The 27,801-nt window shown below is 42.3% G+C and overlaps 1 protein-coding gene across 1 annotated transcript in view; it reads right to left on the bottom strand.

Moving 5' to 3' along the window:
* MAGI3 (membrane associated guanylate kinase, WW and PDZ domain containing 3) overlaps window positions 1–27,801 on the bottom strand; it is a gene marked incomplete at both ends in the record, with an annotated part of 195,686 nt that overhangs the window by 3,720 nt on the left and 164,165 nt on the right. Inside the window, 9 exons of the mRNA XM_084243996.1 lie at window positions 1,665–1,808; window positions 2,364–2,484; window positions 3,216–3,318; window positions 12,560–12,745; window positions 17,739–17,927; window positions 19,265–19,457; window positions 21,617–21,708; window positions 24,681–24,837; window positions 26,749–26,780. Of these exons, the coding sequence (XP_084100122.1) occupies window positions 1,665–1,808; window positions 2,364–2,484; window positions 3,216–3,318; window positions 12,560–12,745; window positions 17,739–17,927; window positions 19,265–19,457; window positions 21,617–21,708; window positions 24,681–24,837; window positions 26,749–26,780 (1,217 nt within the window). The remainder of the gene's footprint in view (window positions 1–1,664; window positions 1,809–2,363; window positions 2,485–3,215; window positions 3,319–12,559; window positions 12,746–17,738; window positions 17,928–19,264; window positions 19,458–21,616; window positions 21,709–24,680; window positions 24,838–26,748; window positions 26,781–27,801) is intronic.

Below are 27,801 nucleotides of genomic sequence, written 5' to 3'. Positions count from 1 at the left end.
GCCTCCTAAGAGAATCAAATTCAGATGGATGCAAGCAGAGGCCAGATGTGACCAGCAGACTGGGGTGAGGGTGGGGGTGGGTGATGCACCAGCTGTCACAGGTGGAGTGAGCTCAGCAAGTGTCTAAATTTTCCTGAGCCTCAGTTTTAGACTTCAAGTGGGGATAATGCCACCTACCTCAGAGTTTTTCTCAGACCAAAAGTAACGCAAGTGAAAATACAAGATGCCTGGAAGATAGCAGACTCTTACTATTTTCAAAATCTGATTCTGTCCTATGCTAAATTTTTAAACATTGTTCCCTATGGTGAACCTCTCCATTCTGTGGCTTTCTCCTTTCCGTCATCCAAAACATCTTTTCTCCCCTCTCTAAATCATAACTTGATTTAAGCTTGTGACTCACTGAATTGACAGATCCTCTCAATGACTTTCCATCTATATTATAGGTTAATATTTTCTTCTTTTAGTGGATTACACTATTATATCACTTGTTAATTGCGTCATTACTCCGAGTCCTGTCACCTAGTAATAAGTTCTTGAACCTAATTTTAAGCATTAAAAACCTCCACTTTCATTATGCAGACATTTTATCCATCCACTCCACTCCCCCAGCAAGCATCTAGGAGCACCTACTGTGAACATTCAAGGCAGGTGCTAAAGGTGCTACAATAATGGATGCAGGACACAAAGGACAGATGTCAGCCTAGCAGAAAAAGCAAGGGCAGACAGGCAAGAGGGGAGGTAGACAGAGAAGCTCAGCTGGCTCCAAGGTGGCAGCGCAGCTGGAGATAAACTCCGCAGCTGGGCAGAGGCCTTCACAGTAAGTTTGCGAATATGCACGTGATGTAGAAAATTCAAAACTGCAATCCCAGGGAAGCCCTTTCTGATCAGCAGAATATACCCTGCAGAAACTCACCACGGTCATTTGCTCTTCTGTTACGTTTACTCACTTAACAAGTAAACAAAACAAAAATCAGCTCTTTCTGATGTCTGCTGGTTGTAGAGGAGCAAACAGAGTACTCCTAAACGGCTGGGGGAAGTCTGCCTGTCTAGAATTTAAAATTTCAGCTTACAACCACACCAAACAGTAAATTACTTAACTAGAGATCAGGAACTGTTTTTTATGGAAGACTTCTTTACGAAACGCCCAGAGAAGGAGGGCCCCATAAACAATCTGGCTTCCAAGACGTTCCAAGGGACGGAATTTCAGAGCGGAGACCGCTCTGACGGCGCCTCGCGGACGTGAACCCCGGCCCCAACAGCAGCGAGCCCGCGCGCGCCGTTCTTTTGGATCCCTGGCTACCTCTGGAGGCAGCCAAGAGTAAAAAAAAAAAAGAACCCTGGGCCTGCTGTTTCTTGGAAGAAGTCAAAGGTTGTTTGGTCCAAAACGTTTAGCAAGATCAAAGCACATTTAGTTCACTGATCCATTTCCCCTCAAACGCCCACCACCGTCTCCGCCCGACGGCAGCCAAGATGGCGGCGGCAGCTGCGCGCGGGGCGCCGTGGGGAGGGGTAGGAAGAGGGGCGGAAGCTTTGCCGCCCAGGGCTTAGTGACAGCAAATCTTACTGCACAGACTCGGGAGGTTTCTGCTTTCCCTTTCACCAACTACTTTCCAGAACTTTCCCATCTGGAGCCCGAAGCCCAGGGGTAGACGAAAGCCACTCACGTGGATGCGGCCGTCCTTGATGGCGGGCCCCTCCTCCGCCAGCCGCAGGATGAAGAGCCCCATGTTGTACTCCTTGCCCCCGCGCAGGCTGAAGCCGAAGCCGCGGGGGCCTCGCTCCAGCTCCACCGGGTAACAGCCAAGGCTCTGGAGAGAGAGAGAGAAGTGTAAGGACAACACGCGCTCGCGGGCCGCGGTATTTACAGCTCGGAGAAAAGCCACTGCCCTGGCCCGAGAGAGGACTTACACCCCCAGGGGCGCCCGTGTCCCCAGGGGGGCCGAGCTTTCTCTGCCCGGCTACCGAGCTTGTGGGAATGCGGCCTGAGGTAGCCTGGAGGTCACACATGTTCTCTGTTCGAGAAGCCGCGTGCCACAGAGCAGCCAGACAGCTGGTGTTTGGAAAGTCCTTCCTTTAAGTGGACGTTGCCTCATTTTTATGACAACAACAAAACCCAAGCTCAGACCGTGAGCAGCTGAAGCAAGGCCGCTCCAGCGCTTGCCCAGGGCCTTACATGGCTCCGGCTGTGGGGGGACCTTCCTGTCAGTCACCCTCTCTATATTCGCTCATGGAAGCTAACAGTGTGCCAGACACCGTAGGTTCTCAAGAATTATTAAATCTGGAAATGAATTTATGTGACGTGACTGGAAACGGAGACCCCAGTGTCCGCGGTCGCTGGCCGGGCCGAAGCCGGGAGCGGGTACCTGGCTGTGCCGGGCGCCCACGACGGAGATGACCGCGGTGTCGGGCTGGGCCAGGTGCCGGTGGTCGGACCACGAGTGTCGGTAGGTGGTGTCTTTTCCCACCTCACCTTCCAGGGCACTTCTAGAAGGGAGGAACCCAGTTACTCTTGGAGATGAGAAAACAACAAGTGGTCCAAGAAGCTAGGCAGATTCATTTCTTTTAAAAGCCAAGCCGCGCCATCCCTTCTGACAACCTGCTTAGAGAGACCACAGCCAGAGCCAGAGAGACTCCAGGCAAAACCCTGGTCTTTGGCTCCAGCACAGCCCAGAGCCTGTCAACATCCCCGCACCCCTCCCGTTTTTGGTTCTGAGGGTGTCCCTGGTGTTTGCATCAAGGGAAACTGCACTCAAGTAACTGAACAATAGGGCCGAGAAGCCGACCTTGTCACAGTGAAAAACAGCTTTCCTGCAGCTCTAGTGCCTCTGAAGATGCTGAATTTCTGGAAATTTAGTTTGTTTCATGGTTAACATTTTCAACCAAAGTGGCAATACATACACATAAAGACAGGTCTGCTCAAGTGGCCCCTTACACAGCCATCCTGATGGACCTTCTCTACTGAAACTATGAGGACAACCAGAGGTGCAGACCTGTCATGTCTCACCAGTCCCCACTGGTCAGGACAAAGATGCTGGGCCCAGGGTTGGAGCTGGGCGAAGGGATGAAGGTACTGAGGAAGTAGAGGGGACACGGCAGGTGTGTGAGGGTGGAATAGGCAAGATTTCTCATTTTGCCGGTTTCTACATACAGTGTGGGGACTAGAGGGAAGAGTAGGGAGATGAGAGAAAAAAACCAAAATCTGAAAAAAGCCCTACCTGTCCCCAGACACGTGGTTGGCCTGTGACTGCCCCAGGGGCCGGTGCTGCAGGGCAGGGCTTTGCCGGGCTGAATTTGTTCCTGATGGTGGTCCATGGTGCTCTGCCCAGATGAGAAAAAAACAAAAACAGAGATAAGACATGAAGGCAAGTAGGTCTACCAAAGTGAGACAAAAACATGGTTGCCGCTTTCCTGGCCTCACATGCGCACTGCTGGCAGCTGCCTAGAACTGCAGCATCAGCTTCTGATTAATATTTATGCTGGAAGAGAATGGGAATCCTATTCTTACCATACACACTGCCTCTTTCCCTTGTGTTTTGGTCATCTACACAACATGAAAATCACAAGTGAACATACGTAATAACTAGAGAGTGGAGGCTACTCTGTGGGTCTTGGAGTGCACACCCACAACTGGTGAGCCACCCTGGATGTCCAGGAACACAGAGGCCGGTGCACAGATGACACAGAGGTTGGCAAACCTGCATCTTTAATACGGCAGCAGTTATTCTACCTGACACCAACTATCAGAGACAAACTTACAAAATCATCCCAAGCACTGACAAATGTTATGAAGATGGTACTCCTTCTGCTTTCTAAGAACACAAATATAAATTAAAAAGTAATGCTTGCTTCTGTGTTATTCCCGGCAGCTCCAGGTCTCCTATGATCCTTGAAGGCAGATGTGGTAATAACCCCAGTCACTGGGTAATGAGAGTTAAAGAGATAGCGATGGCTAGGAGATGCATGTTTTTAAAGCTGAAACTTTCTTAATGTCTTATTTTGTCCAAGTAACAGAGTACGGGACATTTAAAAGATCAATGAAAGGGAGCACAGCTTGGTCACTTTGTCCATAAACTGTGGAGCAAGACCGACGGTCCTTAAGCCTGACCCTGTCATAACTGTGTGATCTTGAGAAAATTACTTAAACTCTCTGTGCTTCTAATCATCTCCTTTATAAGGGAATTAAAACCACCTCATGTGGCTATGGGGGGGTATTAAATGAGGTTATAAATATGATTATTTAGGGCCATTTTTAGGTTACAACATACAGAAATTGAATCTCAGAATATAATGGAGACAGAGAAAAGACTGGTGTTAAACAAAGGATATGAATGTTTCTGAAGGAATTTCTGGAGCAAGTTGAAATTTCAGGTTTCACTATATGCGTCACTATTTTATGGATTGGACTGAGTTGTTTCTCTTAAAGTTCTTGGGATGAAAAGCATAGGTAAATAATTTACTTTTATTGAAGAACTTCTTCCAGCTGGAAGCTAGGGAGCACTGAACACACAGGCAGGGGCGTAACAAGCGGCAGAAGAAACAGCAAAAGGCTGAGCTGTGGGGGCTGAGGTATCCCAAGGGCCAGATGCTACTGCCCGCCCTGTGAGTCCACCTGGACCTCACTTTGTGGACTAGCTATAGCGATGAAGGACTGGTCACTGCGGAACTTATCCATTGGGGTGTCTTTCCTCTTTAAAGTCAAGTACTCCAGGAGGGGAGAGTGGGTGATGAACCTCTAACATTTAGGATGACCTGGAAATTTGTTGCTCTTTTATATAATTTTTAAATTTTATTTTTGTGATTAACAGACGAGCCAGCTATTTATACTATCCTCCTAAATGGTCTCCTGGCCACCAATCTTGTCTTTATTCCGCTTCCAGTCCTAACAAATATTTATTAATATGCACTGCCTTGCTTAAAAACCCAAGGTGACTACTGCTCATTAGATACTACCCATACTTATTACCTGAGCACTGCTGCCTTCCCTCCTTTTCACCTCCTGCTCACAATGTCACCTCCTCTGTGAAATTTTACCTGATTTCTTAAGCATGTCATTTTAATAGCATTTTCCACATTGCGAAAGAACTGGTTGAAGACCTCTCTCTCGTGCTAGACCACGAGCTCGTTGTCTACAGGAATCACACCTCATATATTCCTACTAGAAATTTCCAGAACTCCCTCCACCTCTGCTTACTTGGTATGCCGTTTTCATGTTCCTTGCTTCTACACTTGAGCTCCTGTTACAGAATTGAATTCTCTTCTGTCACTGTAAATTCATAACTACTACTAAGGGAATGGAAACTGATGGGGGAATTATATCTATCACAAGATGACAGGGAGACACATGCATCTTTGCATGACTTCAATTTAGAAAGATTGTGGCTTCATTGCATGGCTAGAAGCAAGGAGTGTAACTTCAGTGCAGGCCAGTATAAATTAACTGATCAATTCCAAGTTTCCTGTCTTCTCAATAGATGAGATGTCACTGCTAGATAAAAGATACCACAAGTTGGTGTCTACTTTTCCAGTTACTCCGTTTTTTCCTTTTGCTTTAATGTTCATAAAACTCCCTAACACTGGCATTCTTTTCATTTTTAGCCCATCAACCCATGCTGCATGGCTTCTCCAATTTATTTCTGTGTTAAATCTGTTCCATTTCTGAAAGTTGAATATTTGTCCCATGATATTAAACAGACTTATGTTCTAATTTTACCTGAAAGTTCTTCAAGTAATAAAGCTATGTGGTAAGTATCTCTTTTCCATTCAATGAGAATTAAGCTTTTGCTGGAGTTTCTATCTGTAGCTATGTAAGACAAAGTATATTATTGGAAGCTAAATACAAAATCCCACGGCTAAACTGTAGCAGCAAACATTATCATGTGCTGGGAATTATCTCTACTAAGAATCAATAAGAACCTTGAGAGAACTTTCTGAAACTCTATTAAAGGATATGAAAGATGATCTGAAAAATTGAGGAGACGTACCAAGCTCTTAGATGGGATGACTTAATATTTATAGGTATAAACTTACCCAAAGTTAATATATATGTTCAATATATCCCCAAAAAACATGTCCTTTGTTTGTTGTTGTTGTTTGGAGGAGCTTAATAATTTGCTGTAAAACTTTATATGGAAAGTTTCATGAATGTCAAACAGATTTGGGGTGGCTTTAACAAGGGAGAGGAGAAAGACTTGCCTTAGACAGATATGATACACCACAAAGTTACAGATGAAATTAATGTATATCCCAAGAACAAATAACCCAATAAAACAGAATAGAGAGACCGGTGACTCAAGCTTAAGGGCAGAAGTTAATATACAGAATAGATGGTTCCATAAATCAAAGAGGAAAAGATGTGCTATTTTAATAGCTGGTGCTGGAAAAACTGGTTCTCTATGAGATTAAGAAATAAGCCTAATCCCTCCCAAGCTATGCACGAAGGTAGGTTCCAGGTAAAGATCTAAATGCAAAATTATTAGTCAAATTGAAGACAATGTAAGAGAAAGATATCTATGAAGTGTAGTGGGGCAGGAAGACTTATTTTTAAGATTTATTTATTCATGCATACAAGAACTGGGGTGTAGGTCAGAAGTGTGGGGGGTGAGAGGATTCACCAGAGACAGAGTGGGGAGCAGAACAGGTGGAGCTACTGAAATACACTGCTGAAGGGAGCAGTGGACGAGACAGGAGAGGTCTGCTGTGCCATGTGGGTCAGCCACCTGGCCGGGGACTGAACTCATGCTGCAGTGGCTGGCGATAGCTTGATAGCTGAGACTTTAACCCCTTTGCCACCAAAGAGGCCCAGGATGACTTAAATAAAACATCAAGCATATATTAGAGGGTAAAAACTGACCAATCTGATTATATCTGAACTAAGAATCTTTGTAGAATGAAGGACACCATGGTCAAAGTTACCATGCAGATGACAGAAGATATTTGCAATTTCTAAAACTAAACTGGACTAAAACCTCTTAATTCACAAATAATTTCTGAGTATCAACAAGAAAAAGAAGCTGCACAAGAAAAATGAGTAAAGGACATGGACAGGTACTTCACAAGAAAAAAACCCCACAACACAAGCAACTGAAGAGAAGCTCAAATTCACGGATTATCAGAAATCCAATTAAATGGCAGGATAACATTTTCCTTACTTAGCCAATCTGAAAGCTGGATAATGTCAAGTGCTGGCAGGATGCAAAGGCAGAGGAAGCTGTACTGTTCTGCCAGTGAGGCTGGAGACGGACGCAGTTACGGGGGCAATCTGACAGAAGACAACTCAGTTGAATTAAGCGAACGTGTACCACTGGATCACATAATGGTACTCCAAGAAATTCTCACGCTGTTTTCTTAGGAACAGACATGAGGCTGTATCAAGGTAGTCTGGGGTAATATGAAGTTGAACATAAGGTGGTTCTCCAAAGGGATGCAGACAGCTAATGTGTGATAAATATGCATTACGGAAAACTGTTAAGTAGCTAAAAACAATTAATTATGCTCACCCAGCAACATGGATAAATCTTTAAAGCATGTGATGCTATGATGTCAAGAGCACAAGTAACCATAGAAAGTACAGATGAATTGGATCTTGTCAACATTAATTTTTTGTGCATCAAAGGACAGCACCAAGCAAGAGAAAAGACAACCTATTGAATGGGAGGAAATATTTGCAACGATTCACTCACACAGGGATCCAGTATTAGAATATATGAAGACGGCTTATAATTCAACAATGAAAAAGACAAATACACCAATAAAAATGAGCAAAGGTTCTGAATAAACATTTCTCCAAAGAAGATATACAAATGGTCTACAGCGCCTCAAAAAACCATCAACACCATGAGTCATCAGGGAAATACAAATCAAAACCTCAATGAGATGCTACTGGAATGGTCAAAATAAGATAAAACAAACAGAAAATAAGTGTTGGTGAGGTTGTGGAGAAATGGAAGGCTCATACATTATTACAGGAAACAGTTTGCCAGTTCCTCAAAAAAATTAAAGACAATTAACATAAACTCAGTAGTTCCACCCCAGGCATATACCCAATAAAAATGGAAACATGCAACAATACAAAAACCTGTAGACCAATGTTCACAATAGCATATAGTAACACAACAATCACAATAGTAAAAAAAAAAAAAAAAAGAAACAGTCCAAATGTCTATCAATTGATGAAAAGATAAACAAAATAAATGTACACATAATGGAATATTGTTCACTAGTCATAAAAGGACAAACTATAATATGGATGAACCTTGAATACATTCTAATACAGGTATGAAAGACCATACATTACATAATTCCATTTATATGAAATGTCCCACAAATCCAAAGACTCAGAAAGTAGATGAATGGCATCTTGTAGGGGAGATAGAATGTTCTGGAATCCATGGTGATGGCAGCACAACTTTGTGAGTATACTAGAAACCAATGAACAACACACTTAAAAAAATGAATTTTACAGTATATGAATTAAGCCTCAATTAAGAAGGAAAAATAACAGACATGACACCTCAATGCCACGTAAGATCCTAAACTGGATCCTGGAACAATAAAATGACATTTTAAAAAAAAGCATTTGATTCTGAGCAAAAACAAAAAAATAAACCAGCACAAAATCTATAACACAACACCATCCATATAACTCAAAGATAAATGTCAACACACAGAGATTGTCTTTTAAAGACCACAAAAATAAGCTGAGGCCCATAAAATACACTGGAATGGTTGCCAGTGGGAGCAGGGAGAAAAATGAAAGTGTGGAAATGGAGACAAAGAGGAATAAACAGATAAATGGGAGACAAAACAGAGATCATGGCACAACTCCAGAACCACACCAACAGAGACCTTGGGAGCTTTGGTGACTTGCTCACTCTTAAAAATGAAATGAATGAGACCTGACACAAAACTAGAAATCTATTTTGAAATGTAATTTCAGGCTTTCTTTACAATAAACGGGAAAACCAGGCATATTCACATTACGCCCTCACAGGAGATGAGAGGGTGGGAAGGTGGGGAGGCAGGAGGCGGGGACAGGGGAGTGGGCTCAAAAGCCTTGTTCTATTGGTTTATGTTGCCTCTGGCAGGCAATGGCATAGAACTGAAAATCTCCTGACCTTAACTTTGTTCATTCATTTAACCATTTGCTCAATCATCCATTTACTTATTCCTTCACTAAAAAAATATTTTACACTATTGGTGGGAATGCAGACTGGTCCAGCCCCCATGTAAAGCAATGTGGAGGTTCCTCAAAAGGCTAAAAATGGATCTGCCATACAATCCAGCAACTCCACTCCTAGGTTTCTACCCAAAGAACACACAATTTAAAAGGAAACCTGTACTCCGATGTTTACTGCTGCACTATTTACAACAGCCAATGTTTCGAAACAACCTAAATGCTCCCAAACATGAGTGGACCAAAAAGATGTGGTATATACACAATGGACTACTACCAGCGATGAAAAAAGATAAACTTGTGCCATTTGTAGCAACATGGATGGAGCTGGAAGGGATTATCCTGAGTGAAATAAACCAAAGGAGATGGGGCCTTCCTGGTGGTGCAAGTGGTTGAGCACCGCACTATGAAGCAATCCGCAGCCTCTGCAGCATGAATTTGATCCCAGCCGGCCAGGGAGCTACCCACATGGCGCAGCAGACCTCTCCTACCTCTCCCACTGCTCCCCTCAGCAGTGTGTTTCAGTCAGTCTGTCTGTTCTGTTCCCCACTCTGTCTCTGGTGAATCCTCTCTCCCCCTGCACCTCTGGCCTGTACCCCAGCTATTGTCTGCATAAATAAATAAATCTTTAAAAAAAAAAAAAGAAATAAACCAAAGAAGAAAGAGAAATACCAGATGGTGTTACCTATATGTGGAATGTCGAGAAACCAAACTAAGGGTCAAACTTGAACCCTTGAAAACTGACCACAGATCTAAGGCATCCAACAGGGGCAGAGGGAGTGTTAAGTGGGGAGGAGAGCACACAGGACAGGCGTGGAGGACTATGGGTACTTTGGTGGTGGGAGAGCTACGGTGACCACACCTGGGGGAGAATATTATCAAGGAGGTAAGACAATGGTACTTCACTAATAAAAAACAAAAGGAAAAAAATGAATTAAATGATGAGATAGCCAAAAAAAATCTGTCTTACTGAGTGCCCGCTAAGCATCAGTGCCACTTGACACTATTTTCCTTGTCTTCAGAGCAGACCATTTTAATAGGGAGACAGTTACATAAGATGAATGTTCATATCAAGCAGCTACCACAGGCTTTGCATAGATTATTTTACTTAACCTTTAGAACTATCTCCCTGAAAAGAAGAAAAGAAAGTACTAGATGAGCCCAGAATAATTTGCTGCGTCAGAAAAGTAAGTTATTCTGGGCTCATCTGGTATGGTCTTTGCGCCTGTGACAGACTGACCTCAAGGAAGCAGCCATCTGTCACAAGGACAGAAGAAGTCAGAGGTGCTCCCCCCAGGCAGATATGAGAGTTAAACATCAAAATAAATACTGAAAATGATAGATAACCTTGGAGTAAAAGAGGAACCCATAGGGACATAAAAAGATGAAAGGCATTATTGATTATCTATTAATTTAGAGGTCAGTAAACTTACAAGGTCATTAAGGTAACTATTTCCGGCTTCCGGGGCCAGACCTTCTTTGTCACAACTACTCAAGCCTGACTGTAAGTGGGAAGGAAGGGAGGGCCTATACCAAAAAGGACGGATGTGACTGTCCCAATGTCACGACTGGCAGGCAGCATTGGGTCTGTGCGCATAACCTGTGCATTGAGTATTTAAATCAAACCATGTTCTTTGTAAAGGAGAGAATAATTTGCTGTCAATTATAACAGTCTTATATAATAATCTTATTCTAATCTTACATGATAATCTTATTCTAAATATGTGCTCAATAGCTTCCTCTCATCACCAATAGCAAACACTAAGTATGTCCAGTCCGCCCATGAATCTGCATCACGCATCAAGGTGTGGGTGCATTTAGCGTGGTGGTGGACCTAACAGCTGCTATATTCGATCTTAGCCAAAAGGCCGAGAAGTGATCCTAACAGCTATTAATGTCACACTGCCGTAAGAGATCCCCATGAACTATACCTGGATCATCCAGACCTACTAACTTCCAGGTAAAATCTTCATGGATGACTTTGAGGGATGCAACCTTTGAGTAGAAGAAGAAACCCCAGGTGTGGGGGGGGAACAGCAGGAGAACTAGAAGTGGGGCCTGAAGATGTGACTCAGTGGCTCCAAATCTCATGAAAAAAACTAACAGTCAGTTGCTGCCTACGGATGAGCAAAGAAGAGGCTATGAACACTGCTGAAATGACAACAAAGGATTAGAATATTACAGAAACTTAGTTGATAGAGCAGCAGCAGGGTTTGATAGGATTAGCTCTAGCTGTGAAAGAAGTTGTACTATGGGTAAAATGCTATCATGGCATTGCACGGTGCAGAGAAATCTGTCCTGAAAGAGTCCACCGATGTGGCAAACTTCACTGTTGTTTTATGTCAAGAAATGCCCCGGCACCTTCGATGGTCAGCAGCCACAAATAGCGAGACAAGACCCTCCACTAGCAAAAAGATGTCTCACTGGAGGCTCAGATGATGTCTCGCTAGTAATACAGTATTACTAAAACGTGCATTGTGTTACAGAACATAATGTCATCACAGACTTAGCTAACAGCGCAATGTGAACTTTTATGAACTGGGACAGAATGGGTGTGACTCGCTTTACAACTGGCCAGGTGCCCAAGGTGTGGCTGTATGATGTATGCAAGCGCTGCAGCAGGAACAGAAAGGAAGAATCCAGAAATAAGACCTGAAAACTGAGTAAGTTAGAGGATTAGGGAAGGGATGAGCTAGGAATACACACGATAGGGTCCATGAAAATTTAACATCAAATTTTAACATTGGTTCTTCTTGTTAGTTTCACAAAATCTAGAAAAATGAGATGAGTATCATGTAATGATTCCTTGTAATTCATAAACAGAGAACATAAACTGGTTCCTAATTAGGAATTCTTAATAATCAAAAGGCAGCTTACAGCAAGGCAGGGCACTAACCCCGTTTTATGCCCTATTTGCTGGCTCTCCAACCCACTCCCTTTGCCCCCATTCATACAGCAGCTGCCCAGAACTAAGCCCTGACCCCCAGGAGAGGCCCCCCATGGACTGGGCCTGACATGAAAGGCTTGATTTCAACAGCGACTTGCTTTGAACTTGGTAGAGGAGCTTCTCTCCCTGAAGCAGAGACGTAGGACATTATTTTAAGAAAATAAGATGTGAAAAGTATGATCAGTCTCTCACTTCCGGGTGCTTGCTACGCCAGCACATAAATCAATGGCCCCCACTCAGCAGATGGATTCTTCTTCTCAAGTTACTGACAACTTTATAATAAACTGTCATTTAAATTCATCCAATGGAAAAGGCAAAGAATGAGATTCCCGGGTCTATTAATGGTCCTATCTCTGCAATGATCCCGACAGTGAGGGAGGAAGCTACCCCCACCTCTCTGTGCTGGCAGCTCAGGCAGGTGGGTGTCCCTGGTCCCTTACCTTCTTCAGCCACGACCGTGAGCGTGACGGTGACCCCAGCATCCTTGATCAGCTGAACAATGCTGTCGTGCGACAGTTCGACGATGGACTGCCCATTCACTGCGGAGATGTGATCACCAACTTTCAGTTTCCCACAGCGATCGGCTGGACTTCCTTCTATGACGCGGCCGATTTTGTGAGGAATAACTGGGGGGAAAAAATCCCCAGATTTTTTCAGTTCTTTAACATATACGTGATACCTATTATTATCACTGTCGTCATCGCTACTTAAAAATTCAACATATCAAAGAACACCCTTTTAAAATATAGCAAAAGAGGCGCCACACCCAATCACCCCATCCAACTGTCATGATTCAGCTGGATACAGAGACACTCTGTACACAGCGGTAGTCACAGCACACAGTCCTCTGCTGTTGTCCACTGAACGTAAAGCTTTTTCAGTCTTGATACTGTCACCCACGGCATCCTGCTTGTGGAAACTCACTGATACTTAAGATAATTATTTCACTGATCTGATGTTTCTTGATTGTGGGTGGCTGTTCAGGCTGCATCAAGTCTGTGGTTATTTTAGAAATGGCTTCAATGAGACCATCCTTCCGGGATGCTTACTGCCGTAACGAACCATGAGAATCAACGAGTTCAGACTCGAATGGAGGACTCAGAAGATACTGGTCAGAAAGCCACATGCAGTGAAATGAGTGGCCATTAAAATGAATCATACTTGGCTCCATAGCAAAATTAAAATCTTTTTATTTATGCCTTTACATCTTTTTAAGGGAAGCTGGGTAGAATCAGAACATTCAATGTTTAATGTTAAGAGTACTTGACTCATGGATAAAGTCCTACCATGAATGTACAGGCCGAGCCTAAAGGCATTTGCAAGGCTCCTCCATGAGGTTCTATGTCACCTCTAGCTCTTACGCTGAATGCTTTCCTAGGCTCGCTATCCAGACACGTGGCTGAGCTGAAGGCTTAAAAGGAGTTTTCCGACATTCAGGATCTCTTGTCAAAATATCTTCCATCATTTAATAAGGGGCATTCATAACAGGAAACACAGTCTTTCTGTGTTTTCTGGGAATTTTCTTGCCTAGCTCAATAAACTTGTCAGGCCCTCGGGTTCCCACTGACCACTGATTGCTGCAAATATGGATAATTTCTATCTTAAAACGGCACTGTGATTATGTTTACTTTTGCTAGTCAAACGTGGTCCTTACTAGTCTTCTGAGTCATACCTAGGTGTGTGTTAGGGACAATTCAATTGCCCATCATTTGGGTGGGAGTTATTCCTAGCCGTGATTTATGTCCCTGTGTAGCTCGGCTCTTCCAGGATCATACAGTGAGGGATTTCACCTTAAAATAGAGGAGGTCAGTGTTGGAAGCAAGTGCCTCTTAGCTGTGAATGATACCAAGCACTTATTATACCAACTTCATTACAAGCAGAGTAATTAGAAAGAGCAGGATGGGCCGCAGCCTGCGCCAGGCGGCCTGAGCTGATTCACCAGGCGGTGCATCAGAGACATGTGGTGAGTCATATGGTGGCCCTGCGGTGACCTTCTCAATCAATACCTCGGTTATTCTCCTGCTTTGGAGAGATTTACTTGTACATAGAGTTCATTCTAGATCTCCTGAGAAGAAAATCATTCAGCAACTTGGCACACTGAAAGGGGTTTATTCAGACCAGGGACGGCATCAAACAGAAATAATCTCTGAAGTCTCAGCAGCTCCTTTCTCACCGTGTGAACACGCTGGTCAAAAGGACCCAGCAAACCTCAGACCAGGCTTTCTGAAAGGTCAGTTGTCCAGGTGCAGGAAGGAAAAAGTCTTCAGGTTGTTACAGTCTTGGCCTTTATAACGGTACCGTCAGAGCAGTTAAAAATAGCAAACAACCAGGAGAAAGATCGTTTCTGAACCTGCTCTGAACAGACTGGGAAGTTTTGAAGGTGATGCCATCAGCTGTGAGGAGAGACTGTCTCGTGGTGGCTGGCTTATAAAGCCTGTAGCCATGCGCTTAAGGAGTTTATCTGTCTTCATTTATCTTTGGCCTAAATCTGTCTCACAGCTGTAGAGATCACTTATGTCTCTTAAAACATTTCTTTTCAGGAAAAGGACAGGTAATAGAAAATGTCCCTTTCTTGAAGAAATCCTTTGCAACCAGAACTGAAAAGTAAGAAAACACTAAAAACTCTACAGTTCTCGCAAAGTCTAGCCAAGTTCTTTGCATCTTACACGGTCGTCTTTTCTGAGTACTCTCTTCACTCAGCATAAACTGGGCGCATCCAGGAAGGATACTGGACCTGGAGCCCTGATATTTGAAAAAAGGCACTGGTGGAGAATCATAGAACTGGTATTAGAGAGCTACTGGGAACCCTTCAGGTCCACAAAGAATGATCCACTGGGACAGGCAGGTTTCCTGTCTCTTTGCCTGTACTTCTCCCTCCTGAACCAACCCTTGTCTGTCATGCATTTGAGTAACAGCTCACTCTGTGAGTAAAAACTCATCCAAGCTACTCAGGGCCCTTCTAACGATAAGAGATAAGTGAAGTTCCAAGAAGAATGCTTGCAGGGTTCAGCATTTGGTGATTGTTAACTGGCATTTTAGTGAAATTACCAATTCTGGCTTTGCATCATGACTAAAAATCTCAAGTACTTTATACAAAATTCACTGACCTAATTTGCCATTCATGCTGACAATTAATGAGCTGCAAACACTCATTTCCCGCCCCGTATTCGCTGTTGCTGCAATCTTACATTTTAATTGGGCTTTCTTTCCTACACATTACTCAAGTATTGATAAACTTCTAAAAGTTTCTTCTTAAACAACCCAAGAAGTGGGCTTCCCCTGGTGGCGCAGCGGTTGAGCGCTGGGTTGCGAGGCTGCCTGCAGCCTCTGCAGCACCAGTTCAATCCCTGGCCACCGGTGAGGGTCCCACCAAAAAAAAAAAAAACAAAACAAAAAAACCACAAGAGAGAGTGACAATTCATAAATAGCAGTGATGCTAATGGTAGAAGCTATGGTAGAAGCCACAACAAGCAAAAACAACGTGTATTGACGGTACCACCAAGCCCAGGGCTTCTCACGATTTTAGTCCTCATGCTCAACTAAGACATCAAGTGTTATCATCCTCACTTTACAGAGCAAACTAGAGCTCTTGGAGAGTAATCTGCCCAAGATCAGACAGTCATTAAAAGATAGAGGCAAGAGCTTTAATCCAAGTTGGTCTGATTACAAAGCCCAACACTTACTGACACTATCCTACACAAAGATCTAATATTAACAGTAGGCAACACCATCAAAATAGAAAGAAATGATTTAAACAAATGTTTAAAATATTTTAAAAATTTCAATATAAATGGATGTATACACAAAACCACATTTGATATGTTAAAATGCAATAGAACATAACATTTAAATATAAAAAACAGAAAAATGATTAAACATTTCAGTCTTACAACTTATTTTACTGAACTACTCAAAATGGCCTAGTTTTGTGGTGAACACTTGACTCTTCCCTAATTTCTGTAGTGCCAGAAAAAGAATATCTTCAGTGTCAAAAGTGGTCATGATTCATGATAAGCCTTTCACTATTTGCTAATCTGAATGCCTGGGATTACTGTACGGTTTCAGAGTGAGAATATGAATATCTAAAATGGTTGATTGTTTCTAAAAATACTGATTTCCACTGATTACATCTTAAAATTCACCTCAGGCTGCTTTCTTGCATTTTCCTGACACAGGCCACACAATCATCCTCACAGCATCAGTGACAGTTCCAGTTCCAAGTGTTACCATAGCAACTGCTTTTGGAAAATGGAAACTAGTATCAGTGAGCAGTGACCTGGTACTATTAGTAATAACTCATCCACGCCACAGAATCTGTTTCCTTTATACACTTACTAAAATTAATTTTAGTAAGATTTCTGCAAATTGGTTTGGCTCACCACATTTTTCTGAAAGTGTTTTTCTTCTGTTACGATGGCTTTAGTGACCATCGAGTCCACAAGGATCCTACTCCCAAGACAGAATCAGACCCACTGACAAAGGCAGGACCACATTTTCATGTGGGCAAAGATTTTTATCATCTGACTTTAGAAAAATAAAGTTAACAAACAAGCATGACGCATAAACACCAACTTCTTCTTCCTCCTCTCACACTCCTTTAGACTTTATATTTATATTTAATGATGATTATTTCTCAGAAATGTAAAGACAAGACATATTTACTTTGCTGAATCATAACAGCCCTGAACATATTAGAGGTAACAACCTTTGTGGAAGGAAATAATATATATACACACACATCCTTCTTGGGTGGAAATAGTCTGTTAAACTTCGTTCAGGATATTGATTCATTTTTAAAGGTTTTGACAAAGAGTTCACCTTTTAATGAAGCATATCTAAAAAGAGCACCCTTATTCAAGATGGCTGCTTTATAGCTAGAATATGGCAATTATTATTAAATAGTATAAAAGGACTATTTAAGACAAATTTGGATTGAGATTTTTCTATTAATCTATTTTGCTTCTTCTCAACTAACATGAACCTATTTCTGTGTACACAATCTCCCCTAATTAAAAAAACCCACCTATGCCCTTGTATTACAAAAAATTCAGCACTTTTCCTTGCACAAATTCTATTTTACAGCCACAGTATAATTTTGATGCAAGCTGGACTACTAAAAACTTATTTTAGGGGGCCTCCCTGGTGGCACAGGGGTTAGACGACCATATCCAGCTATCCTCAGCCACTGCAGCATGAGATTGATTCCTGGCCTGCCAGGGAGCTGACCCACATGGTGCAGCAGACCTCTCCTGCCTCGCCCGTTGCTCCCCTCAGCAGTATATTTCAGTAGAGATGCCTCTTCTGCTCCCCACTCTCTCTGGTGAATCCTTTCACACACCCCACCCAGCAACTCTGGCTTACAACCCAGTTCTTGTATGCAAAAATAAATAAATCTTTAAAAAAAAACCCTTATTTTATGGAATCTGGGATCATAAACCTGCAGCTTAGAAGGCTGAATTCAGATTATCTAACTTTGAAAATAAAGAAAATATTCCTCATTAAAAGATAAGTCTTGAAGGCAATTTATATACAACTCCTAATTGACTTCACAAACCCCAGTGGGAGACCGAAAGATGAAAGTGCAGGGTGGGACAGGAGAAGACAGAAAGCGGCCCTCACCTCCTGGAGGTGGCTTGCTTTTGGAGGTGAGGATGACAAAGCCAAACCCCTCATTTTCTTTTCGTTGCAAGACAACATCATATGGCTCCTGGGGTGCAGGCCTGGCAAGGCCCTCCGCGCGGCTCAGACGGGGAGACCCATTCTGCGTGGACATGAAGGCTGGAGCACTGTCATCCTCAGGTTGTTTCTCTATAATAAACGTGATCAATTTGGATATTTCTGGAACAACATAGTTTTTGAAAACTCAAGTGTTTTTGTGCAAGCCCCATACCACAACACACATCACTGAGGACACAGTTAAGGTCTCTTTTGGCTCAAAATCTCCACGATTCTGAGAATATGTTCTAGACCCTCAAAAGTGCCACCAGCATCCAATCATGAAAACTAAAGGACTTTTTTGGGGGAGGATAATACATGGTTAGAATGAATTATCTAAAATATCGCCAATAATATCAAATTATAAAACTTCCTCATGATGCTTTCTAATAGAGTGAACCCTAGTTGTGTACCATCATGTATTTTACTCTATGCAGTTATGTTCTAACTTCACTATTAACCAAATGGAGGCAACAGCGCATTAAAATCAAGTGCCTGGTATTTGCAGAGAGGCAGCTCTACCGCAATAAAAAAACACAGGGCCTCATTTTTAAGAGTCATGTAAATATTCATCAAGTCAACAGACCCTTATTGACAATCACGCTGTACCAGGAAGGCCTTCTAAGCGCCAGGAGAGCAGAAGGTAACTAAGAGGATAAAAGTGCCTACCTGCATAAGGTTTACACTTTGGTGCTACAGGGTTGACTTTCTTAAATTTTAAAGAGGCAAGACTCATTTCTGAAAATCCCTACTTAGTGGTCACAAAGCTCTTCATGAGAAAAACAAGATATTTATTTCCCAGCATAATAGTTTAGACCTTGAGCTCTGTAACTAAACTGCCTACTTTAATCTCAGTCCTACTATACTCACCAGCTATGTGTCTCTCAACCTTTCAGTGGGTAATCATAAAAATAGATAATGACAGCATTTACACCACAATGTTGAGAAAATGAAAAGAATTCATTCTGTAGCTGGACACAGAAAATAGTCTAAGTGTTAAATTATATTATACCCAAGTGTTAATTATATTACATCCAACATTATAATGTTTCTTAAGTAGAAACATTGTGGAATCTTTTAATCTTTGGGATTTCATCAAGATCCCAAATCTTTTGTTCTGCTATTAGGATATGACTAAATAACATTGTGTGTGTTATTACAACAGACTTAGTCTGATATTCCCATTAATAATATCATGGTGGCAAAATGTTAAGACAATCTAAATACAAAGGCCCCAAATTTCTTTTTTTGACAGTAATATTACCATTTTTCCATCCTTTTGACCTTACATGACCTTTCGTAATGAGCTCGTGGATCACACCAAATGATTTACCTTCTAGACTATCAAACAAAATAATCCACAAAACCACACAGAAAGTGGACCGAGTCTGTCTGTTTTTAGTTATGGGAGCACAAACAGGTTCACATACCCCCATAAAAGATCTTTCTTCTGACGGTCAGTAGCACGTGGCCGTTTCGAGCAGCTGTTGTCATCAGGTCCAAGACCTGCTTGTGTGACTTCCCTTTCACAGGGATCCCATCGATGCACATCAGCTCATCGGCTGCACGGAGCCGACCGTCCTTCTCTGCTGCGCCCAGGGGGATGATGGCCCCGATGTAGATCTGATGAGAAAGCGTAGGTGGGTCTATGCAGTCTAGTAAAATCGGACAAATAAGACTTTTTATGCTCTATTATGAAAAGTCCTATTTCTGAAAGCTAGTATCTTAGAAAGTGGCCATTCTCCACAACAAGATTTGTAAAGACCACAGCATGTAATCCCTGGGGATCCTCAGCACAGAGTACATACAGGATAGAAAATACAGTTGTCCTAGAACTTATAAAGCACCACTGCCATCTCCATCATTACCACAAAACAAAGTACATTAACCTCAGACAAAGCAATTCTTTGGAGTAGGTACTAAAGTAAAAAAAAAAAAAGTCAGTGAATGCCTCTGAGGAAAATGGAATACTACGCAGCAGTGCTCACAGCAGCTGGGATGACCTCGCTGTGCTCCCACCACAGGCAGCCACCAGTACAGGTTCAGCACATACAACAGAGAAACATTTCTCATTTCCTCATCATCAAGCAGTAAGTATTTAAAGGGAGCAGAGGGGCCTGAGGATCACCTGCCTCTTGGGGAACAGAATGAGTTCATTCTGCTTATGAGCAATTAGAACCCTATCATCAGTTAACCCTGAATGTTTGGGCTAGCTTTAGAGCTGCTAAAACCTGACCTTGAGAAATAAAGTTTCCCCCAGGTTGATGAAGATGGATTCATAAAATGTCTAAGTGAACACTATGAGCATTAAAAACATAGGAGACAAGGGCCTCCCCGGTGGCGCAGCGGTTGAGCGCTGGGTTGCGAAGCTGCCCGTGGCCTCTGCGGCGCCGGTTCAATCCCCGGCTGCTCCCTGGCCACCAGAGGAGGGTCCCACATGGCGCGCAGACCTCTCCTGCTGCCCGCTGCTCCCCTCAGCAGTGTACTTCGGTCCTTCTGCCTGTTCTACTCCCTGCTCTGGCTCTGGTGAATTCTCTCACCCTCCCGCGCTTCTGACTGTACCCAGTGCATGTATAAACAAACAAACAAACAAACAAACAAATAAATAAATAAAACATGCCTCTATAAAAAAAAAAAGATATTTATAAAAAAACAAAACAAAACAAAACAAAAAAACATAGGAGACAATTAAGCCAAAATACATCTACCACCAAAACCACTCTTTTTCTATTTGCCCTACATAGGGCACTTCCTCATAAATTTTGTCTCTGGTTATTGTTGTAGCCAGTATGACTATTTAGAACACATTTTATACAACGTGAATCAACTATTCTATATAGATAGAAAAGGCTGTCATTTCAAAGGATTATTGTTACCTAACTTCCAAGCAGGATAACAATGCAGTCTTTCTTACTGCCATACAGAAGAAAATTTAAATATGTTTTTAAATTCTAAAATGCACATTACTTCTTTGTCATTCAAACTAAGGGCAAAGCTTAAAAGTACTACATTTGTTCTCTAAATTAACTTTAAGTGAGAACTGTGCATAAATAAAATTCTAGATTTTAAATACTTTGCAAACATAACTCTTGCTTTCTGGACAGGAATGCTAATTATTCTACATTCTTCTAGTTTCTTAGTAACAGATGAAATGGCATGCAAAGTACTAGCAGGAAACATTCAGAAGCTAGTGATTAAACAGGACTGTAGATTATAGCTTTCATAGAGAAGGAAGATAGCTTAGAATCTGTTTAACAAAGGCAAAGGCAAATAAAAAATTAAAATAAGCTTTAGGCTCATACATAAGTAAATACATTAATCACTGTCCAATTTACAGCTGACATTCACTTTTTACCTATAACTTCAGCCTTAGCTACACTTAAGTAAAGGATTATGACACGAATAAAAAGGCAGTTTCTTCCTCACATTCGCGGAAACTGTTAGAGCAAATTTTTTTTTTTTTTAAGAGATTTATTTATACAAGCACTAGGTATAGTCAGAAGCACGGGAGGGTGAGAGGATTCATCAGAGACAGAGTGGGGAGCAGAGCAGGCAGAAGGACCAAAGCACACTGCTGAGGGGAGCAGCGGGCGCGGCCGGAGAGGTCTGCGCGCCATGTGGGAGACCACGCAGGCAGCTTCACAACCCAGCGCTCAACCACTGCGCCACTGGGGAGGCCCCAGAGTAAATCTTAAAAAGCTCAAACAGGAAACACAACACAGTCCACCAAACTGCTATCTGTTTGAACGGGAATAGTCAAATTCCAAGATAATTAAACTTACAGACTGGTCGGGTCCATCTCCTCCTAGTACCCTGAAGCCAAACCCAGATTCTTGCTTCCGAAGAAAAACATCCAAATCTTTGGTGTTTGGTGCTAAGGAAAACCAGAAAAAAAACCTTGACTTAATATATTTCATTATAGTTATTATTATATATTATTTACATACAGTTGAGATCAGAACCTGATAGGTGAAAATTTACACATGAGCATAACATTACAAAAAATTCACCACCCATCCTTGTTTTGAGTGCTGGAAAAAAAAAATCTCTATATCGATTGCTTAGGAATACTGAGCCTCACTTCCACTGTTAGTATTATCCTACCGTTAACGCCTAAAAATTTCAAATTGATATTAAATTCAGAATTATCTAATCCAAGTTTGATAGGTTTAACTATTTTGTTAGATGCAAAGTATCTAAATACTGGGTAAGGTACTTTAAATCCTAGGAAAAGGGGTGGGGGTCCATAAAATGCCTTATTTCTACTTCTAAGATGATCTCAGAAAAGGGGCCCATATGAACTGCTTAGCCTAATTTTGCAAAATGATAAAATTTTGAGAGAAAATTAAAACAGTCCCTATTATTGGCCCATTCTCTAGCTGGGGAACTGCTCAGTCACACAGAAGGAAATGGGCAGAACTGATACTAAATCCAGACTGATTTCCAGGGTCCAGGCTCTTAACCCACACTATCCTGCCCCCAAAGGGCATATAAAAAGAGAGATACAGTATGGGGTAAATGTTCTTGAGAAGCAATGTCCTTTGCTTCTTTTGCTTCCATAGAAGATGACTCTCACCGCTTGCATGATATAGACTCAACGTGGGGACCCACCTTCAGGACGGCTGCCAGAAACAGGCTACTGTGGTTTAACTGGACTCGGCTATTCTCAGGACTGAGGGACTGGTTCTATGAAATAAATGAACCACTCACCTTCTAAATTGTGTCACTTCTTGAGAAATCTAAAGGGTGGGACTTAGGGGAGTGAAAAATCTGCCATCACAAAATGTTTTGGCAAAAGGCTGGTTACAGGAGAGGGGTTCTGAAGGGCACAGGCTGCTTTTGAAAAGACATTTACTCATAACTTCTATAAGGGTGTGTGCCAGGAAGGCCTCATTTCCTTACCTCTGTTCAGTGGACAAGGCAGAATTTAATCAGCATATCTTTGACTGTGGAGCTTCCCTGGTAACCTCTCCAACTGCCCTGCCCTGCCCACATGCCTCCCATCTCCAAAGTCCTTCTGCCTTAGCTCAGCAGCATGTGAAGCCCTGGAGGTGTTACTCATAATGGTGGGTCCTCATGTATCAGGTACACCTGCTATTCTTAAACTTTTTTGATTTTTTTCTCTTCAAAAAAGTCTTTTGATAAACACATTCTATGAGAATTATAGATCTGCAGAGATAAAAAGACTCATGGACTCAGCTGGATTCATGTCTGAATCACTTGGCACAAGAGATCTGAATAATTTATACCAATAAGTGAAAATGTACAGGCTGTGAATGAGAAATTTAAAAAAGAGATTCTCTGCAGTTGTACTAAAATGACTGCTTTGCTATGCTTATGCCTGACTGTCATCTTTCTAAATACTATCAAGATAAAGATCTGGTTAAGTACAAAGACAGACAGACATTATATACATACATACATATATATATATAATTTCCATTGGTATTATCTTTTTCAAGGTAGATTTAGATGCATCTAAAAAACAAATGAAAAAAATCATTCCTACCTAAATCTGCAATTTTACTCTGGAAAAGACTTATCAGTAGTATATGTTTGTACCAAAGAGCATTTCTGCCTCGTGCACGTCTCTCTCGTCTTCTCTCAGCTGGACTCTCTGTGGAGTCCACTCTCTGGCTCCTCCTCAGAGTGCACACGCTTCCTCAAACCACCCTTTCTCTGATTCATCCTTCCTACTCCCGCCAGGGAAATCTTTCTAAGACACAGTCCCAAAACATTTTCCCTGTATTTAAAACCACCCTATGGCTCCCTATCATTTAGATGACACTCCAGCTCCCTCAGGATGGCCTCAGGACCCACTGCAATTTGCTGCCACTCTCCCTCTGGCTTCCAGGCCAGTGACACGAGCCAAATGGAACTACTTGCAGAACCCAGGTCGTACAAGGTCAACGTGTGTGTGGGGCGGCAGCGCTGGGAGCAGCTTGGGATGAGAGAAAGACACTCACAGTTCAAGTGAGAGAGGCCTGGAGGGGCTTACACAGTACAGCCCCATCTCTGGACAGTCTTGTGTTTATTTAGAACCAGGTTCCGAGAGGATGTGCACGTACGAGGAGGAATGTCATGCAGGGGGGTGTGTTATGGGGAATGGGTTATATATAGTCTGGTGCAAGCTAGGGTGGAGTGACGGCGGGCTATTGCTTAGGGAGCTCCCTAGTTCCCTCTAATCAAAGCATTCTATCTCTAATCCTCATTCTTACCTGACTTTCTGCTAATCTTTATAAGTAAGGTTTTCTAGCTGATCTTGCTAATCTGGCCATCGAGTCTGCCTGCTGTTTTCAGTAGATACTGGTTTCCCAGTATGTTCCTCATACCAGGACTTTTGCCCTGGGGAGAGGCTCCCTGCCTGACTCTCTGCATGCTAGCCTGACCAGCAGGAACCCTGAGCACCAAGACAATCGCCCCGAGAACAAAGAAGACCAGGCATCCCACAAACACGCAGGCACTACTCCTTCTCTTTCCTTGGGCCTGTCTCACAGACAGCGCTTCATCTTTGAAGACTTGGTTTAGATTTAACTGTCCTATATGTTACTTGACACGCTTTGCCCACCACACTGTGAAGCACCGACCAATTCCTTCCTCGGATCCCAATTTACCTAGTTCATCCTTCTATTCCCGCAGCTGTTAGGCTTATTTGTATTCGTTTGGAAAAAATGAATGGCGAATGGAAGCGACAGAAGCCTACAGTCACAATGCAGTGGGAATGAAAGAACAAGTTTCAAACATTGTAGTGAAGGATGGGAAGGTACCAGTTTTTTTTTTTTTTTTAAAAAAAAACTCCAATTTACTTTGGTCTATGTGTTCCTGAAATATTCCATGGCTACTTACGTTTATCTTCATACAAAGTCTTAGATTTCAGGTAGACCTCAGAAGGATCCAGTTTCGGGGATCCTGACCTAATAATGCTGGGTGGAAAAGGCATAGGCTGGGGAATGGGCTCATTGATGGCCTCCAAGCTTCCTGAATTTTCCTTTTTATCTGTTTTCTGAAATAAAAAAAAAAAAACACCTTACTTAGTACTAACACACACACACACACACACGAATGGCTGAAAGTTTATAAATTTATTGTTGAACCAGGTACGTCAATGGTTAGAGCTGATGGGGGTAGGGGCAAATTCCCAGCATATTTGCAGTGACTTTTTGGTTAAAATGTATACAACTAAATTAGAAAATGTTCAGAATAATGTGAACTGAAGGGAAGCAATCGTCCTTTTCCCCATCATCAAGACACATGTTGACTTTAAAAAGACAAACAGATACAACACAAGGCAGCAGCATTTGAGAGAAGCGAAACGAGCCTCTGTCAGAATCCTCTCATACAGATCTTGGTGGGTCCCCCCCACCCCACTCAGTGAATTTAATTCCCAGGAAGATGTTTAAGATATTGTTCTTGCTAAGAAAATGGAACAGGACGTGTTAGCTCTAATTTAAGTTACAAAGATAACATTGAGAAAACCCTGCACGACTAATTCTAATACATTAACGAAAAAGGCAACAGGCTAGGCAGTCAGATAAGGGAAAACAGAGGAGCATATTTTAATATTTTTCCTATTTGGACAGAACTTTCCTCAAATAATAGTCATGCAAATGACTTCTTTAATGAAAATGTTAAAATGAAATCCAATAAATAGCCTACTAAAATAAATACCATTTGGAGGGCCACTTGTTATTCTGATTATCTTTAGGAACGGGAGGGAGTTACTACCAAGTACTGGGTCAGGGGGTCCTGTTCTGACCTGGACCAGTCAGAGGGCCGGGAGGATAAAAGCTGCCTTCTCCCTTCGCCCACTGCCCTCGGAGTCATCGGAAGTGGTAAGAGTTCATCAGAGACTTCATCGGTGACAAAGCGTCAGGGCCACCAGGTGACACTGGCATCCATTATGAAACAGACGTGGTAGCAGAGGCGCTGAACATGACTACCAGAGGCATGCAGGAAAGGGTGTAGTGTTAGCTGAAAGGTCAGGGGAACTTCTATTCACGTGCTCCTATGTGGCACAGTCTGTGAAAGTGAAAAATGTTTCTTTCCATTTGATGTGTAAAGTGGTACATTTGCAGAGGATCCTATTTGGTGGGTTAGAAAAAATTAATTCCTTTTATAGCTGATGGTTTTTCCTTTCATAGCCTCTGGTTTATGGTTCTGGAAAACCATCTTTCAATTGTGCGATGACAGACTCCAGATCAGGCAAATTAGAACTAAATTATGATTTGATACATAATTACTGTCTTTCATTCCAAACAAATGTGAATATTTTAAGTAGCTACCCATGTGCCCCTAGCACAGTTTCTTCCACAACAACTTATTGCTTTAGGTCTTGTTCTCTATAGAGGTCCTGAAATAGGCTACTCAGTTTTTCAGAAAAATGCCAGAGAGCAGTTTCAAGTCTGACAGCCGAGATGTTGATAATAAGCGAATTGAGCACTGGCCACAATATTCCTCTAGAAAGTCTTGTTTCACCCTAAATGCAAGAAGGTTATAGAGATGTGGGTATTTCCATTCCCCAGGAAATGATGTGACGCTGCCTCATCCTCCATTTGGGGTCAGGGAGAAGAGGTAGTAGCAGTTCATCGTCTGCCCTGACACAAGGCTGCTTCTTACCCTCACTCCTCGGAGACACAAAGAAACTACAAGGACCTCAAAGTGGGTATTTCCTGGGTCTACATTTTACTATTTAGAAGACAGGACTGGGGGGTCGTATGTGCTCTGGCATTCCTCTAATAGGAAGGGGGAACCCAGAGAGCACAGCTATGCTGCGGGGCTCTTTCTGACTCACACGCTTCCCTAGAGTTACTGACACAGCCCCGGGCAGGGGGCGCCCCACTTCTCCCAGCCCAGCGGAAGGCCCCTCTCTCTTGGTGCGCTGGGAAGCAGCATTTGAGGACCACAGTATACTCACCATCTTGGCAGTTTTAGTCGGTGACGGAGGACCTTAAAAAAAAAAAAAAAAAAAAAAAGAGAGCCAGATTTTAAAACCAGAAGAAGCATTGTCAGATCACAGATGATCACTGATGTTTATGATAAAACTAGCTTCAACTGTTAGTAGGCTGGGAAAGTCCAAGTACAACCTCTCCTGTGTACCAGGCATCAGCCAGATACTGTCACATTTCATTTTTATGGCGGCCTGAAGCAAGTATGTTCCATCTGACAGATAAGGTAAACAAAGGCTCACAGACTGACACGACTTCCCTATACAGTGACACCAACAGTAGCCAGGCAGGAAATTGGCATCAAGTCTGTGTGACACCAAATTTTGTTCTATTTGCTGGAACGCTGGGTAAATCTCCAGCATTCACAGCAATTTTCACCTTAGTCTGAGCATATTCTACTCTGTTGCCAAGAGAAGAAACAAAAATAATTCAAGGAAATGACAACAAGGAAAAACACCTCAATGAAAATAAACTTCTCTTGGCTTCAAAAATCAAAACTCTAAGTCGGAGAAATAAGAGAGTGAAGGGCCCAACGTTATTCTTTTACAACACTGGCTTTCCATAGGTATGGATTTAAGAAAGCCTTATTATAATGTAACTTTGTGACTAGTCCTTGGAGCTGGATTTATAATGTCTGGGGAGCAGTTCACATCAGCTGATGACCTTGGAAAATAAAATATACTTCTCTCACATGAGCACTGTGGGGTTTAATTAACATTTACAGACAGATACTAAAGCTAAGAGAAGAGCTTTATGAGTTCAAGCTATCATGACCGCTTTTACAGAACAGATTAACACACCATTCAACATTTTGCTTATTCGCTGAGATGCTGGCCCCTTTCAAAATATCTTTAGTACTTTACAGAGGTCTAGATGAAATAGCACTGGTTAAAAGAGTCAAATTCTATTACTGTCATCAACAGGCAAAATGAAATTCAGAGGATATATTTTGTTTGAAGGAGCACAATCCTTGACTCTACCTAATCATTAAAGACATAAATCAGATTTTAAAGAGAATATAA

The sequence above is a fragment of the Talpa europaea genome (assembly GCF_964194135.1).
Source record: "Talpa europaea genome assembly, chromosome: 9".
Classification (NCBI taxonomy): Eukaryota; Metazoa; Chordata; class Mammalia; order Eulipotyphla; family Talpidae; genus Talpa; species Talpa europaea.
The sequence above is the reverse complement of the archived record's forward strand: the minus strand, read 5'-3'. Positions and strand labels throughout refer to the sequence as shown.